Raw genomic sequence first — 15,658 nt, forward strand, 5'->3', positions numbered from 1 at the left:
GGTTTTCCGTTGCAAAAAAAGTGATACGGTGTGCCCTAATGAATAGGACCCGGTGCTTACCTCTCCATCATAGTGTTTGACGATCTGCAGGTCGAAGAAGTCGTCCTCATCCTCTCCGCTCAGAGTGGCGTCCCAACCGCCTGCCTCCGGGACCTCCAATGCCTCCTGGGAACTGAAATCATCCGCTGGAGAGAGTGAGGGGGGGAGAGAGAGAGAGAAAGAGAAAAGAGAGAGTAAGAGAAAGACATGCGGTGCTATATGAACGAAAGTGATGTTTTCAATGATTGACGTAATGTTACTCTAGAACAGTCAGAAGAGAGAGAACGAAGAAAAGAAGAGTAGAGAAAGAACTTACCACTGAGGTCCAGGAAAAGCACAGGGGTATGGGTCTCCATTCCAGGTAGGGGGACCCTGGAGAAAGAAAGAAACATGACGAAAGACACTTGTTGAACAATATGGACATTTCCCATAGGAAAACTGTTTGATCCTTCCACATCTCCATCTATATACATCTCTCTTGCAAACGCGCACACTCACACACACACGCACATTCCCTGTCTCTCTCACCACTCTGCGGGAGCTCCGGGGATGCCGCTGCCGGCTGAAGGCACCATTACCGCGTTCCTCTCCTCAGTCAGAGTCAGACGCCATTCCAAAAGCTGGGCCTCCCTCTCCATATCCTCCTCTGTCTTTTCTGTAGAGGGAGCACAACAATGTCAATGTCTTTCTTCCTCAATGCCACACAGATGTGTAGGCAATCAGAGGAAGGAGTTTTCTGCCACCACTTCCTCTACCTCATTTCCTGTGCCCTTTGACCTGCCGCACAAACTTATACAGTACTTTCTCCACTACACATTGACTGTTGTGTGTGTGTTACCTGGCTTGCTGACCAAGGTCTGAAGGTGTTGGTCCAGGTACTCCTGTCTCTTTGTGAGAGCCGTCAGCCACTGGTGACGCAGACGCTCCAGATCACGCTCCTATTGGACAGAACACACACCAACCAATCAGATATAGCACCAGAAGCCATCATTGAGTCGTCCCGCTATCTGTCTCTCAGTAGAGATAATCTAATGTTATTTACCTGATAGCTGTCCATCTCATCACCTTCCACCTGTGAGACAAACAACAAAATACACAATAGTATTAGTCGAAAACACTTTCCTAAATGGCAGCCATTTCTTTCTTCAGGTATAGTAATGTATGTGTATACAGTACCACTAAAAAGTTTGGACACATCTACTTATTCAAGTTTTTTTTTTTTTTTTTACTATTTTCTACATTAATAGTGCAGACATCAAAACCATTAAATAACACATATGGAATCATGTAGTAACCAAAAAAGTGTTAAACAAATCAAAATATATTTTAGATTTTAGATTCTTTAAAGTAGTCACCCTTTGCCTTGATGACAGCTTTGCACACTCTTGGCATTCTCTCAACCAGCTTCACCTGGAATGCTTTTCCAACAGTCTTGAAGGAGTTCCCACATATGCTGAGCACTTGTTTACTGCTTTTTCTTCACTCTGCGGTCCAAGTCATCTCAAACCATCTCAATTGGGTTGAGGTCAGGTGATTGTGGAGTTCAGGTCATCTGATGCAGCACTCCATCACTCTCCTTCTTGGTCAAATAGCCCTTACACAGCCTGAAGGTGCGTTGGGTCATTTTCTTATTGAAAAACAAATGATAGGCCCATTAAGCGCAAACCAGATGGGATGGCGCATCACTGCAGAATGCTGTGGCGGTTGGAACCAAAAATCTCAAATTTGGAATCAGACCAAAGGACAGATTTCCACCGGTTGGTCTAATGTCCATTGATTGTGTTTCTTGGCCCAAGCAAGTCTCTTCATATTATTGGTGTCCTTTAGTAGTGGATTCTTTGCAGCAATTCAACCATGAAGGCCTGATTCACACATCCTCTGAACAGTTGATGTTGAGATGTGTCTGTTACTTGAACTCTGTGAAGCATTTATTTGGGCTGCAATTTCTGAGGCTTAACTCTAATGAACATATCCTCTGCAGCAGAGGTAACTCTGGGTCTTCCTTTGCTGTGGTGGTCCTCATGAAAGCTAGTTTCATCATAGCCCTTGATTGTTTTTGCGACTGCACTTGAAGAAGCTTTCAAAGTTGTTGAAAATCTGGAATGATGTACCTTCATGTCTTAAAGTAATGATGGTCTGTCATTTCTATTTGTCTTTACTATTATTCTACAATGTAGAAAATAGTAAAAATAATGAAAAACTCTGGAATGACTAATTGTTTCCAAACTTTTGACCGGTACTGTATGTATGTGTGTTACCTGTATGGGTTCGTTGCTGGCCTTGGCCTGGCAGGTCTGTCTGATCTCCACACAGCCCACTGACACGGCCAGCAACACCTCAGCTATCAGGGGCATGGTGCCGCTATCCTGCACGGACCTCACCTCCACCTGCAGACGCCTTGACTGGCCCTGTGGGTGGGGGTGAAGGAGAGGGATAGAGGGAAGAAGAGATTCGATATGAAGTTCTAACGTCAGTCACCTGTTCGCATCCTGTACAACGGATTAAAGTGAGCTCCTTTCTACCTCAAATTAGTCCCTTTGGCCATTTTGTTTTGGTAAGCCCCTTTCCATGACATGCCTTTGGACTGGCCCCGAGTGACACACATGGCATCAACAGAATATAGAACGTTGCTTGTCCATTTCAATGGTAGATTGCACATTTTGTTGTTACAGCCTGAATTCAAAATTGATTAAATATATTTTTTTCTTACCCATCTACACACAATACCCCAAAATGCTTTCAAAAAAGTTAGCAAATGTATTGAAAATAAAATACAGAAATATCTAATTTACATGAAGTATTCACACCCCTGAGTCAATACTTTGTAGAAGCAGCGATTACAGCAGTCTTTCTGGGTAAGTCTCTAAGAGCTTTCCCCACCTGGATTGTGCAACATTTCCACATAATCAGGAACATTCACCGTCTTCTTGGTAAGCAACTACAGTGTAGATTTGGCGTTGTGTTATAGGTAATTGTCCTGCTGAAAGGTGAATTCATCTTTGAATTCAGACTGAACCAGGTTTTCCTCTAGGATTTTGCCTGTGCTTAGCTCCATTCCGTTTCTTTTTAATCCTGAAAAAAACTCCCCAGTCCTTAACGATTATAAGCGTACCCATAACATGATGCAGCCACCACTATGCTTGAAATTATGGAGATTGGTACTCAGTAATGTGTGGTATTGGATTTGACCCAAACATAACACTTTGTATTCAGGACAAAAAGTTAATTGCTTTGCAACATTTTTGCAGTATTACTTTGGTGCCTTGTTGCAAACAGGACACATGTTTTGGAATATTTTTATTCTGTACAGGCTTCCTTTTTTTCACTCTGTCAATTAGGTTGGTATTGTGGAGTAACTACAATGTTGTTGATCCAGCCTCAATTTTCTCCTATCACAGCCATTAAACTAACTGTTTTAAAGTCACCATTGGCCACATGGTGAAATGCCTGAGCAGCAACTGAGTTAGGAAGGACTCCTGTATCTTTGTAGTGACTGGGTGTATAGATACACCATCCCAAAGTGTAATTAATAACTTCACCATTTTCAAAGGGATATTTCATGTCTGCTTTTTTAAATCTTTACCCATCTACCAATAGGTGTACTTCTTTGCGAAGTATTGGGAAAACCTTTCTGGTCTTTGAATCTGTTTGAAATTCACTGCTCAACTGAGGGACCTTACAGATAATTGTATGTGTGGGGTACAGAGATTAGGCAGTCATTCAAAAATCACGATAAACACTATTATTGGTGCAATAGTGTTTTTTGCAATTGATTATTTGACTTGATAAGCAACTCTTTAGTCCTGAACTTTTTTAAGCTTGCCATAACAAAGGGCTTGAATACTTACTGACTCAAGACATGTCAGCTTTTCATTTTTAATTAATTGTAAAAAAATATATATAAAAAAATGTACAACTTAATTCCACTTTGACATTATGGGGTAGGCTAGTGACAACATTTTTTCAATTTAATCCATTTTAAATTCAGTCTATAACACAACAACATTTGGAAGATGTCAAGGTGTGTGAATACTTTCTGAAGGCACTGTATGAAATGCTATTTTCTGAGGTAAGAACAACTTGGAATTGCTGATTAAACAGAAAAATAAAGATATTTACTTAAAATTGCGTTAACAGGAAAAAAAATCACATTGTTTTAGATGGTGTTCTGAATAGATATAAACTAAATTACACCATTACATTGGCAGGAGAAAATGAGGAAAAAAATCACACACACACAGGTAACACCTACCTGTCGTAGTTGGAAAATGCCTCCGGTGCGTACGTCTCTGGCAGGTATGACCTCTACAGGCATGAAGTCTCCGTTCTCGTTGATCTCCAACACCTGGATCCACATCTCCAGACGACGGGTTACCTCACTCCACCTGTAGGGGGAGACAGACACAGGACATAATGTCATTTACAAGGTAGTTTTTTTGGAACCTCTGGTATATGTGTTGGTGTCACTTTGTGCTGCATCACTCTGTATGTATGTGTGTGTGTGTGTGTGTGTGTGTGTGTGTGTGTGTGTGTGTACTTGTCCCGTAGCCTGCGTACCTGTCTTGTAGCCACTATGTGTGTGTGTAGTGTGTCTGTACTATGTACCTGTCATGTGTGTGTGTGTGTATAGCTGACCCGTACAGTGTACCATATACCCATACCTTGGGTGTGCGTGTACCTGTCCCTTAGTGTGCGCGTACCTGTCCCTTAGTGTGCGCGTACCTGTCCCTTAGTGTGCGCGTACCTGTCCCTTAGTGTGCGCGTACCTGTCCCTTAGTGTGCGCGTACCTGTCCCTTAGTGTGCGCGTACCTGTCCCTTAGTGTGCGCGTACCTGTCCCTTAGTGTGCGCGTACCTGTCCCTTAGTGTGCGCGTACCTGTCCCTTAGTGTGCGCGTACCTGTCCCTTAGTGTGCGCGTACCTGTCCCTTAGTGTGCGCGTACCTGTCCCTTAGTGTGCGCGTACCTGTCCCTTAGTGTGCGCGTACCTGTCCCTTAGTGTGCGCGTACCTGTCCCTTAGTGTGCGCGTACCTGTCCCTTAGTGTGCGCGTACCTGTCCCGTAGTGTGCGCGTACCTGTCCCGTAGTGTGCGCGTACCTGTCCCGTAGTGTGCGCGTACCTGTCCCTTAGTGTGCGCGTACCTGTCCCTTAGTGTGCGCGTACCTGTCCCTTAGTGTGCGCGTACCTGTCCCTTAGTGTGCGCGTACCTGTCCCTTAGTGTGCGCGTACCTGTCCCTTAGTGTGCGCGTACCTGTCCCTTAGTGTGCGCGTACCTGTCCCTTAGTGTGCGCGTACCTGTCCCTTAGTGTGCGCGTACCTGTCCCTTAGTGTGCGCGTACCTGTCCCTTAGTGTGCGCGTACCTGTCCCTTAGTGTGCGCGTACCTGTCCCTTAGTGTGCGCGTACCTGTCCCTTAGTGTGCGCGTACCTGTCCCTTAGTGTGCGCGTACCTGTCCCGTAGTGTGCGCGTACCTGTCCCGTAGTGTGCGCGTACCTGTCCCGTAGTGTGCGCGTACCTGTCCCGTAGTGTGCGCGTACCTGTCCCGTAGTGTGCGCGTACCTGTCCCGTAGTGTGCGCGTACCTGTCCCGTAGTGTGCGCGTACCTGTCCCGTAGTGTGCGCGTACCTGTCCCTTAGTGTGCGCGTACCTGTCCCTTAGTGTGCGCGTACCTGTCCCTTAGTGTGCGCGTACCTGTCCCTTAGTGTGCGCGTACCTGTCCCTTAGTGTGCGCGTACCTGTCCCGTAGTGTGCGCGTACCTGTCCCGTAGTGTGCGCGTACCTGTCCCGTAGTGTGCGCGTACCTGTCCCTTAGTGTGCGCGTACCTGTCCCTTAGTGTGCGCGTACCTGTCCCTTAGTGTGCGCGTACCTGTCCCTTAGTGTGCGCGTACCTGTCCCTTAGTGTGCGCGTACCTGTCCCTTAGTGTGCGCGTACCTGTCCCTTAGTGTGCGCGTACCTGTCCCGTAGTGTGCGCGTACCTGTCCCGTAGTGTGCGTGTACCTGTCCCGTAGTGTGCGTGTACCTGTCCCGTAGTGTGCGTGTACCTGTCCCGTAGTGTGCGTGTACCTGTCCCGTAGTGTGCGTGTACCTGTCCCTTAGTGTGCGTGTACCTGTCCCGTAGTGTGCGTGTACCTGTCCCGTAGTGTGCGTGTACCTGTCCCGTAGTGTGCGTGTACCTGTCCCGTAGTGTGCGTGTACCTGTCCCGTAGTGTGCGTGTACCTGTCCCGTAGTGTGCGTGTACCTGTCCCTTAGTGTGCGCGTACCTGTCCCTTAGTGTGCGCGTACCTGTCCCTTAGTGTGCGCGTACCTGTCCCTTAGTGTGCGCGTACCTGTCCCTTAGTGTGCGCGTACCTGTCCCTTAGTGTGCGTGTACCTGTCCCGTAGTGTGCGTGTACCTGTCCCGTAGTGTGCGTGTCTTGGCCTGTATAATGCTGAGGTCCCAGAGGGCAGGGTTCCTGCCGGAGTCTGCTTGTCTGTGTCCGTACACCTCGATGGCCAATGCCCCCTCTGTCAGATACTCTATAAACTCTTCTGTTACTGCCACACCTAGCTCCTAATATATAGATAGATATAAATGAGAGAGATATAGAGAGAAAGAAAAACAGCATTTGAAAGGGCAGAAATAATAGCATTGAACACCACTGAAAGAACATAGATGCGTTAGTATTACATTAACACACTATAGCGGAACAATACACATGCTGTAAGGAGATAGGAAGGGTTGGGGTTAAACCAGACTGAATGCTGCGTTCACTAGTTTAACCAGGCTACCTGTTTCATCCTGAGCTACATAAGCTATCTGCAACATGACTGAAATGGAAATATCTTTTATGTCCTTTTGGACTGTTCAACATTGTTGCTTTGGCAATACAAGTACTTGTAATTTAATGTAATACCTTGCAGCTGTCGAAAACCACCATGCAGTGCGGTTCCTTGCTGCTGGGGGACGAGGCGGAGGGGTCCACCTCTGGGGCCACGATGACGGGCTCCGCCTGGTCCCAGAACGAGTACTGGCAGAACACATAATTGGACAGGTACTGGGGGAGACCTGTCGCCTGCAGGATTTTGATCTGGAGGAGAGGCACGGTTGGGGGGGGTGATTAAATAGGATTCATGAGAGAACAAGCAAATTATATTGCAGACCTGCCAACCCTGTCCAACTTTTTAGAGTACCAGACGCGTGGCAAATTGGAGATTCAACTCGTGCGCGGGCTGTTTGTGAGTCTGATCGCAATTATAGAATTGTCCCAAATGAAGTCTATAAAAGGTTGGAGTACTTTCTTTCTTGACAGCATTCCATTCACACATATGGTAAAAGTCACTAACAAGATCTAATGAGAAAGAACACACAAAGGGCCTTTGAGGTCTTTTATTTTATTAAACAAATAATAAAGTTATTTGTTTAGGTACAAAATGTACAAACGTCTTACATGCTGACCAGATCGGACACGTCGCGTGCGCGAGCGTCGCAAAATAAATTTTGAAATCCATGTATTCAATTATTGCACCCACACTGCTCGCGCGCGCCAACGAGCGTCTGTGTTGCCAAGGGCTAAAATAGAACTCCTTTCTATTTCTGACACAGATCGCGCTGAAAGTCCTGCCTCTCCCATCTCCTCATTGGTTTATAGAAGCAGGTACCCACGTGCCATCTCCTCATTGGTTATACCCACGTGGGTTATTGAAAGACGAACCGTTTTGCCGGTAGTCGTGGTAATACTATGAAAGTTAAGATGCCGATCACCATATAAGTTCAACGATGAAAAAGCCTGGAAGGAGGAGAGATGACTAGAAACGATTCGGTTGGCCGTTTTATGTGTGGATTAATTTGTCGGAGTAGAGGACCTTGTGCAGTTCAGGTAAAATAACAACTCAATGTTTATATCCCAGGACAAATTAGCTAGCAACAAAAAGCTAGCTAAATAGGACAAATTATCTAGCAAGTGCAAGCTAACTAGCTAAATTGCCATACATGTTTAATGCTTTTCGACCTGTCCCCAAATTAATGTCATTGGTTCAGAGTTTGTTTTGATATTTTAACCTTGCGTGTCGTGATCGTATTTGGTGTAGGGGGACAAAATAAATTTATGCACGACGGCGCACGCGCGCAGCCGGTTTGGGTTCCGTGTTATCCACGATTATAAAAATAAATAAAAACTCTGATATGCTAAGAACAAATGTTTGAAGCAGAGCATCAGTATCAAATAAACATGTTACCCATAATAAAAAGGAAAAAGCTATGATACGAAACAGTGGGTGAGAACAAATCTTCGGGAGACCTTCAGATGTTCATTTAATTTCCTAGACAGATTTGCCTGGAAGCTAGCAGATTTAGCCTTACTCAGCAGAGCATCAGGGTAGTTTCTCTGGCAAACGTTGAAACCTGCTTGGTAACGAGGGCACTTAGCATGTCTGTACTGAGGGAGCTTTTTGTGACGTGGATCATAATCAGGTTGCGTGATCCTCGTAATGTTACGTGGAAAATACAACTAATGGGACACAAAATTAAATGTATATCACACTCGCAGAACTGTGACCAGTTATTTTTCGTATTTGCATTTCATTTCTTTCACTAGCAAATGCGAGTGAACTGCTGGCACTTTAGAGCCCACAATGTCCAGCTTATGTTCGCTAACGTTAGCTTGAAACAATCCGTGTTCACCTTCCCACAACACACGGAGTGGCTGTGCCATTAAACCCCTACAACTCATCCAGAACGCCGCAGCTCGTCTGGTGTTCAACCTTCCCAAGTTCTCTCACGTCACCCCGCTCCTCCGCTCTCTCCACTGGCTTCCAGTTGAAGCTCGCATCCGCTACAAGACCATGGTGCTTGCCTACGGAGCTGTGAGGGGAACGGCACCTCAGTACCTTCAGGCTCTGATCAGGCCCTACACCCAAACAAGGGCACTGCGTTCATCCACCTCTGGCCTGCTCGCCTCCCTACCACTGAGGAAGTACAGTTCCCGCTCAGCCCAGTCAAAACTGTTCGCTGCTCTGGCCCCCCAATGGTGGAACAAACTCCCTCACGACGCCAGGACAGCGGAGTCAATCACCACCTTCCGGAGACACCTGAAACCCCACCTCTTCAAGGAATACCTAGGATAAAGCAATCCTTCTGCCCCCCCCCCCCTTAAAAGATCTGATGCACTATTGTAAAGTGGCTGTTCCACTGGATGTCATAAGGTGAATGCACCAATTTGTAAGTCGCTCTGGATAAGAGCGTCTGCTAAATGACTTAAATGTAATGTAAATGTAAAAGGGATTTGTCCATGTGTTTACGTACAGCTGACAGTCAGGAAACTCAGCATCACAACAAACAGGGGGTAGCTACGTTGAATAATGATGTATTAACCTCCATGTCCGTTGACACAAACGGAATTGCGGAATTGCGTAGTTGGTAAGGAAAATGCGTGCATGTTGGCAGGTCTGATATTGCTTTCCCTTTTTTGAGAGCCAGAAGAGCCATCTGAAAAAGGGACTTTTCTTTGTGTGTGTACGAGTGTCCCCCTATCCGAAATAAACTCACCATGCAGACCAGTTTCCTCTCTTGCACCTCTCCATCAGGGCTGGCCTCAATATCCTCTCCCCCAGCCATGCTGTCCTCAACCCCCCCCGCCACTCTCACCACCTCAACGTGTAATCTCCCAACCACCTACAAGAAAACCAATGGCACGGGTGAAAGCATTTCATAACACGGGGAGTTTTCTGCGCTGCATCGTCACTGTTCCACAATATGAGGCTTTCGTTTTAACACAACACCAAGACGCCTTGTTCCTTCAAACAATCGACTCAGGGCAGTCATCAAGCTAGACAACTATTTGTTTTATTAGGTGTGTTACTGCTGGGCTGGAACACAAGAGTTGGACATCACTGGTTGAGAAACATGGTCGTATTCATTCGGCGACTAACGGAATAAACGGACTGAAACAAGGAGGAACTACCTTGACTTGTCCAACGAGAAATGCTCATTTTCGAGTTCCGTTGCAAAAACATTTCGTTACACTGTGCCTAATGAACACGACCCTGGTGTTATGTAGCACTTGAAGCCTCTCTTTACCTCCCCCTTCTGGTTGATGATGGGTACTGCGTACTGCAGCTTGACGTCGTAGAACAGACAGGACAGGAAGACGTTGGCCACGCCTATCAGACTGTGATTCTCCTGCTCGTCAAAGAACGGGTCGGCACGCTTAAAATAGGAACGCATCACCTGCAGATGACAGAGCGAGAGAGAGGGGAGAGAAATGAGTGATGTGTCCAATCCCAAATAGAGCCCTTCCACTGCACATAGCATTTGTGCATATCTGAATGGCCTAGAAACAATTACTACTAAATGCACTCCATTTGGATATCGCGCTGTCGAAAACAATGATTTGTCTCTCGTCTTCGTTGTAGTCCAAGTTCTCTCACAACACACTCCATCAACACTGACACTGGCCTGGCTTGAAGGTTTACCACGTACACACACACAAAGCAAATCTTATTGGTCACATGCACATGGTTTAGCAGATGTTAATGCGAGTGTAGCGAAATTCTTGTGCTTCTAGTTCCGACCGTGCAGTAATATCTAACAAGTAATCTAACCATTTGACAACAACTACCTTTTACACACAAGTGTAAAGGAACGAATAAGAATATGTACATATAAATATATGGATGAGCGATGGCCGAACGGCATAAGCAAAATGCAGTAGATGGTATAGAGTACAGTATATACATATGAGATGAGTAATGTAAGGTATGTAAACATTATATAAAGTGGCATTGATTAAAGTAACTAGTGATACATTTATTACATCCAATTTTTTATTATTAAAGTGGCTAGAGATTTGAGTCAGTATGTTGGCAGCAGCCACTCAATGTTAGTGATGGCTGTTTAACAGTCTGATGGCCTTGAGATAGAAGCTGTTTTTCAGTCTCTCGGTCCCAGCTTTGATGCACCTGTACTGACCTCGCCTTCTGGATGATAGCGGGGTGAACAGGCAGTGGCTCAGGTGGTTGTTGTCCTTGGTTATCTTTTTGGCCTTCCTCTGACATCGGGTGCTGTAGGTTTCCTGGAGGGCAGGTAGTTTGCCCCAGGTGATGCATTGTGCAGACCTCACTACCCTCTGGAGAGCCTTACGATTGTGGGCGGTGCAGTTGCCGTACCAGGCGGTGATACAGCCTGACAGGATGCTCTCGATTGTGCATCTGTAAAAGTTTGTGAGTGTTTTTGGTGACAAGCCGAATTTCTTCAGCCTCCTGAGGTTGCGCCTTCTTCACCACGCTGTCTGTGTGGGTGGACCATTTCAGTTTGTCCGTTATGTGTATGCTGAGGAATTTAAAACGTTCCACCTTCTCCACTACTGTCCCGTCGATGTCGATAGGGGGGTGCTCCCTCTGCTGTTTCCTGAAGTCCACGATCATCTCCTTTGTTTTGATGACGTTCAGTGTTAGGTTATTTTCCTGACACCACACTCCGAGGGCCCTCACCTCCTCCCTGTAGGCCGTCTCGTCGTTGTTGGTAATCAAGCCTACCACTGTAGTGTCGTCTGCAAACTTGATGATTGAGTTGGAGGCGTGCATGGCCACGCAGACATGGGTGAACAGGGAGTACAGGAGGGGGCTGAGAACGCACCGTTGTGGGGCCCCAGTGTTGAGGATCAGCGAGGTGGAGATGTTGTTTCCTACCCTCACCACCCAGGGGCGTCTGGACCGGCAACCCTGCGAGGGTTAAGACGTGTAAATGTTTTACTCACGTTGGCTGCGGTGAAGGAGAGCCCGCAGGTTTTGGTAGCGGGCTGTGTCAGTGGCACTGTATTGTCCTCAAAACGAGCAAAGAAGATGTTTCGTTTGTCTAGGAGCAAGAAGACATCGGGGTCCGCGACAGGGCTGGTTTCTTTTTGTAGTCCGTGATTGACTGTAGACCCTGCCACATACCTCTCGTGTCTGAGCCGTTGAATTGCGACTCTACTTCGTCTCTATAGTGACACTTAGCTTGTTTGATTGCCTTGCGGAGGGAATAGCTACACTGTTTGTATTCGGTCATGTTTCCGGTCGCCTTGCCCTGATTAAAATCAGTGGTTCGCGCTTTCAGATTTGCACGAATGCTGCCATCAATCCACGGTTTCTGGTTGGGGAAGGTTTTAATAGTCGCCGTGGGTACAACATCACCGATGCACTTGCTAGTAAACTCGCTCACCGAATCAGCATATACATCAATGTTGTTGTCTGAGGCTATCCGGAACATATCCCAGTCCACGTGATCGAAGCAATCTTGAAGCGTGGAATCAGATTGGTCAGACCAGCGTTGTACAGACCTGAGCATGCGCGTTTCCTGTTTTAGTTCCTGTCTATAGGCTGGGAGCAACAAAATGGAATCGTGGTCAGATTTGCCGAAAGGAGGGCGAGGGAGGGCTTTGTATGTGTCGCGGAAGTTAGAGTAACAATGATCCAGAATTTTTCCAGCCCGGGTCGCGTATTCGATATGCTGATAAAATTTAGGGAGCCTTGTTTTCAGATTAGCCTTGTTAAAATCCCCAGCTACAATAAATGCAGCCTCAGGATATGTGGTTTCCAGTTTACATAGAGTCCAATGAAGTTCTTTCAGGGTGGTCGAGGTGTCTGCTTGGGGGGGAATATACACGACTGTGATTATAATCGAAGAGAATTCTCTTGGTAGATAATGCGGTCGGCATTTGATTGAAAGGAATTCTAGGTCAGGCGAACAAAAGGACTTGAGTTCCTGTATGTTGTTATGATCACACCACGTATCCCGAGTGAGCCATGTTTACGCGAAACAGAGAATGTTACAATCTCTGATGTCTCTCTGGAAGGCAACCCTTGCTCGGATTTCGTCTACCTTGTTGTCAAGAGACTGGACATTGGCGAGTAGTATACTTGGGAGCGGTGGGCGATGTGCCCGTCTACGGCGCCTGACCAGAAGACCGCGCCGTCTGCCCCTTCTGTGGCGTCGTCTTTTTGGGTCGCCTGCTGGGATCCGATCCATTGTCCCGGGTGGTGGGCCAAACAGAGGATCCGCTTCGGGAAAGTTGTATTCCTGGTCGTAATGTTGGTAAGTTGACGTTGCTATATCCAATAGTTCCTCCCGGCTGTATGTAATAAGACTTAAGATTTCCAGGGGTAACAGTGTAAGAAATAATACATAAAAAATAAAAATACTGCATAGTTTCCTAAGAACACGAACACACTCATGACCACACACACATGACCACACACACACACACACACACACACACACACACACACGCGAGTCGTTTGAACTCACAGGGTTGTCGTCGTCGTAGTCCTTCCACTCTTGGTAGAGTTCTCTCATGTCCACCATTCTGTTCTCCATCTTCTCCAGAGCCCAGATCTGTTTCCCTTTCCCCTTACGCCTCACCTGCACCGCAGGCTCACTCAGCACTGCATCACGCTGTGAGGACGGAGAAACAGCGAGGGGGCTGGGGGTTACATGTGTGTTTATGTACGTGTGAGTGTGAGAATGAGTGTGAGTGTGAGAGAGAGAGAACATATACATAGCACCAGGTGTGTGTGTTAATGCTCACGTGTGTGTACCTTGCGGTTGGCATTGAGGTTAGCAGCAGGTATCTGCAAGGTGACTCTGTACTCGGTGCGTTTGTCCAGCTCCTCTGCTATGAAGCCAGCCTCCTGCACCAGCTGGTTAGCTCTTACTATCTGCTCCCTCAGCTTACGTAGGCTCCGGGTCAACACTGCCTCTCTGAGGGGGAGAGCATCATCATTTTCATATCACACACGTCAACACTACCTCTACAGAATGGAGACTAACATCACCACCACAATGGTCAATATCACTGACAATAACTCTCATTTACAGACATTCCCACCCTCCCTCCCTCCCCCACCACTCACCTCTCCTCGCTCCACTGCCTCAGCCTGCTTTGTGCACTAGGTGAGTTGGACATGCCTCCCATGCTGAGTCTCTCCAGGCTGCGGTAGTGGGGCTGTCCCGGCCTGTCGGCCTGGCCCTGTGATTGGCTGGGGGCCGTGCCAGCCTGTCCTACAGACTGTCTGTCTGGGTGGAGCCGTCTCCTCAGCTGTTGCAGCTCCTGTTCATACATCAGCCTCTGTCTCTCCAGCGCCGAGCGCTTCTCCTCCTCGTGCTGCCTCTCTAGGGACTGGAGCACTGCCTGCATGGGGTCTGAAGGTGACGGACAGGGGCGAGAGTCAATCAGGAGCGGGGTTTTTGGATGAGCAACCAATCGTGATTGCGATGCGACGGACAGTAGTTGTGTAGTCAATCGATGATTTTCGAAACATTTGTTTCTGAGGACGTTTATATTACTCCTTTCCCTCCATTCTCATGCTTGTTTTACAAGGACCTGTGTGGGTGTGTGTGTGTGTGTGTGTGTGTGGGTGTGTGTGTACTCACCATTGTTGCCCAGGGCCTTCATCATGACCTCTGTCTGGGCGAACTCGTAGGAGAAAGAGACCTCGGAGGACCCCTCACTGTTGGTGTCTCCGTCCCCCTCCAGCTGCTCACTACTGCTACTGTTCTTCATCGGACCCCCCTCACCCTCCTCTTCCTCACCGCCACCCCGCGACCGCCGCTTAGGCAAGTTGATCCTGTGGGGGAGGAGGGGAAGAGAGGGATAGGAGGAAAGACAAAGGGAATGGTTTCAGTACTACTCTTTCCAAAACGAGGACCAGTAGTTGAGCGAGACATTGCGATTCACAGTAGTCAGAACTGTCGGGACACAGACAGACAGACCTGAAGAAGTGGTTGTTGCCCCACAGGATGCGGTCTCCGTGGTGGAGCCGCTGCGGGCTGGTGCAAGGAGAGCCGTTCACACACGTTCTGTAACGTAACAACAACTTCAGTTCCACATAATAAAAACAATGTGTAACCATGACATAAGACACATTCAGCAAAAGCGACATAATAAATGCGTAAGAACATCTTTACTGTTGTTTTTATTGATTCTATGGAACCAAGGACTCCCTGGAAAACATTGCCAAATGTTACTGAGTGGACTATCCTGGCAAAAAAAGATCGAATAAAAATGAATGCATGATCCAGTTAGTTCATTCAATTCTTAAGGGGCCTTGCGGCAACATCACCATCATCTGAAAGCAGGAGATCAGACTTGAGGCTAGAGGTGTGTGTATGTGTGTGTGTGTGTGTGTGTGTGTGTGTGTGTGTGTGTGTGTGTGTGTGTGTGTGTGTGTGTGTGCAGTCAGAGTGGGTGACTAGAGGCTAGAGAGAGGTCACTACTATTCGAGTCACCAAGTCACTATTATTCGAGTCACAAGTAGAACGGGTCGAGTCTCGAGTCAAGTCCAAGTCGTGCATTTCTAAGAGCACCCTGTCAGCAAATATAATAGATGTTTAGATGGTTCTTCACAGACATACGAAGTTAGATTTTTGAAAAATAAATGTTTTGTTAAAAAAAAAAATAGAAAGTCCTATCTGCATAAACCCATTTGAACTATAAGTGTATATCTGCAATCCAATCACAAGACTGAATAAATACAGATGGACCAATCAGAAAACATCTTTGTCATCTCCCTCTAAGTATGGTCTAGCCAGCAATAATGGCACGAGAGCAAAAAAAACAACACTGTCAGAAATCTTAAAGTAAATGATGTTGTCACATCGTTGT

General features: G+C 46.9%; 1 protein-coding gene across 5 annotated transcripts in view; it reads right to left on the reverse strand.

The window, feature by feature from the left end:
- kif13ba (kinesin family member 13Ba) overlaps positions 1-15,658 on the reverse strand; it is a 91,304-nt gene that overhangs the window by 14,311 nt on the left and 61,335 nt on the right. For 4 of the 5 annotated variants that reach the window (XM_055864264.1, XM_055864261.1, XM_055864262.1 and 1 more), the window contains exons 16-31: positions 14,767-14,853; positions 14,428-14,621; positions 13,908-14,196; positions 13,593-13,755; positions 13,303-13,449; positions 10,096-10,245; positions 9,565-9,690; positions 6,935-7,108; positions 6,434-6,591; positions 4,292-4,424; positions 2,298-2,447; positions 1,082-1,111; positions 878-977; positions 568-694; positions 356-411; positions 61-185 (exon numbers count right to left, since the gene is read on the reverse strand). In XM_055864264.1, coding sequence (XP_055720239.1) covers positions 61-185; positions 356-411; positions 568-694; positions 878-977; positions 1,082-1,111; positions 2,298-2,447; positions 4,292-4,424; positions 6,434-6,591; positions 6,935-7,108; positions 9,565-9,690; positions 10,096-10,245; positions 13,303-13,449; positions 13,593-13,755; positions 13,908-14,196; positions 14,428-14,621; positions 14,767-14,853 — 2,209 coding nt within the window. The remainder of the gene's footprint in view (positions 1-60; positions 186-355; positions 412-567; positions 695-877; positions 978-1,081; positions 1,112-2,297; positions 2,448-4,291; positions 4,425-6,433; positions 6,592-6,934; positions 7,109-9,564; positions 9,691-10,095; positions 10,246-13,302; positions 13,450-13,592; positions 13,756-13,907; positions 14,197-14,427; positions 14,622-14,766; positions 14,854-15,658) is intronic. The other variant, XM_055864265.1, reaches the window with a different exon arrangement.

Source organism: Salvelinus fontinalis, chromosome 16 (genome assembly GCF_029448725.1).
Source record: "Salvelinus fontinalis isolate EN_2023a chromosome 16, ASM2944872v1, whole genome shotgun sequence".
Lineage (NCBI taxonomy): Eukaryota > Metazoa > Chordata > Actinopteri > Salmoniformes > Salmonidae > Salvelinus > Salvelinus fontinalis.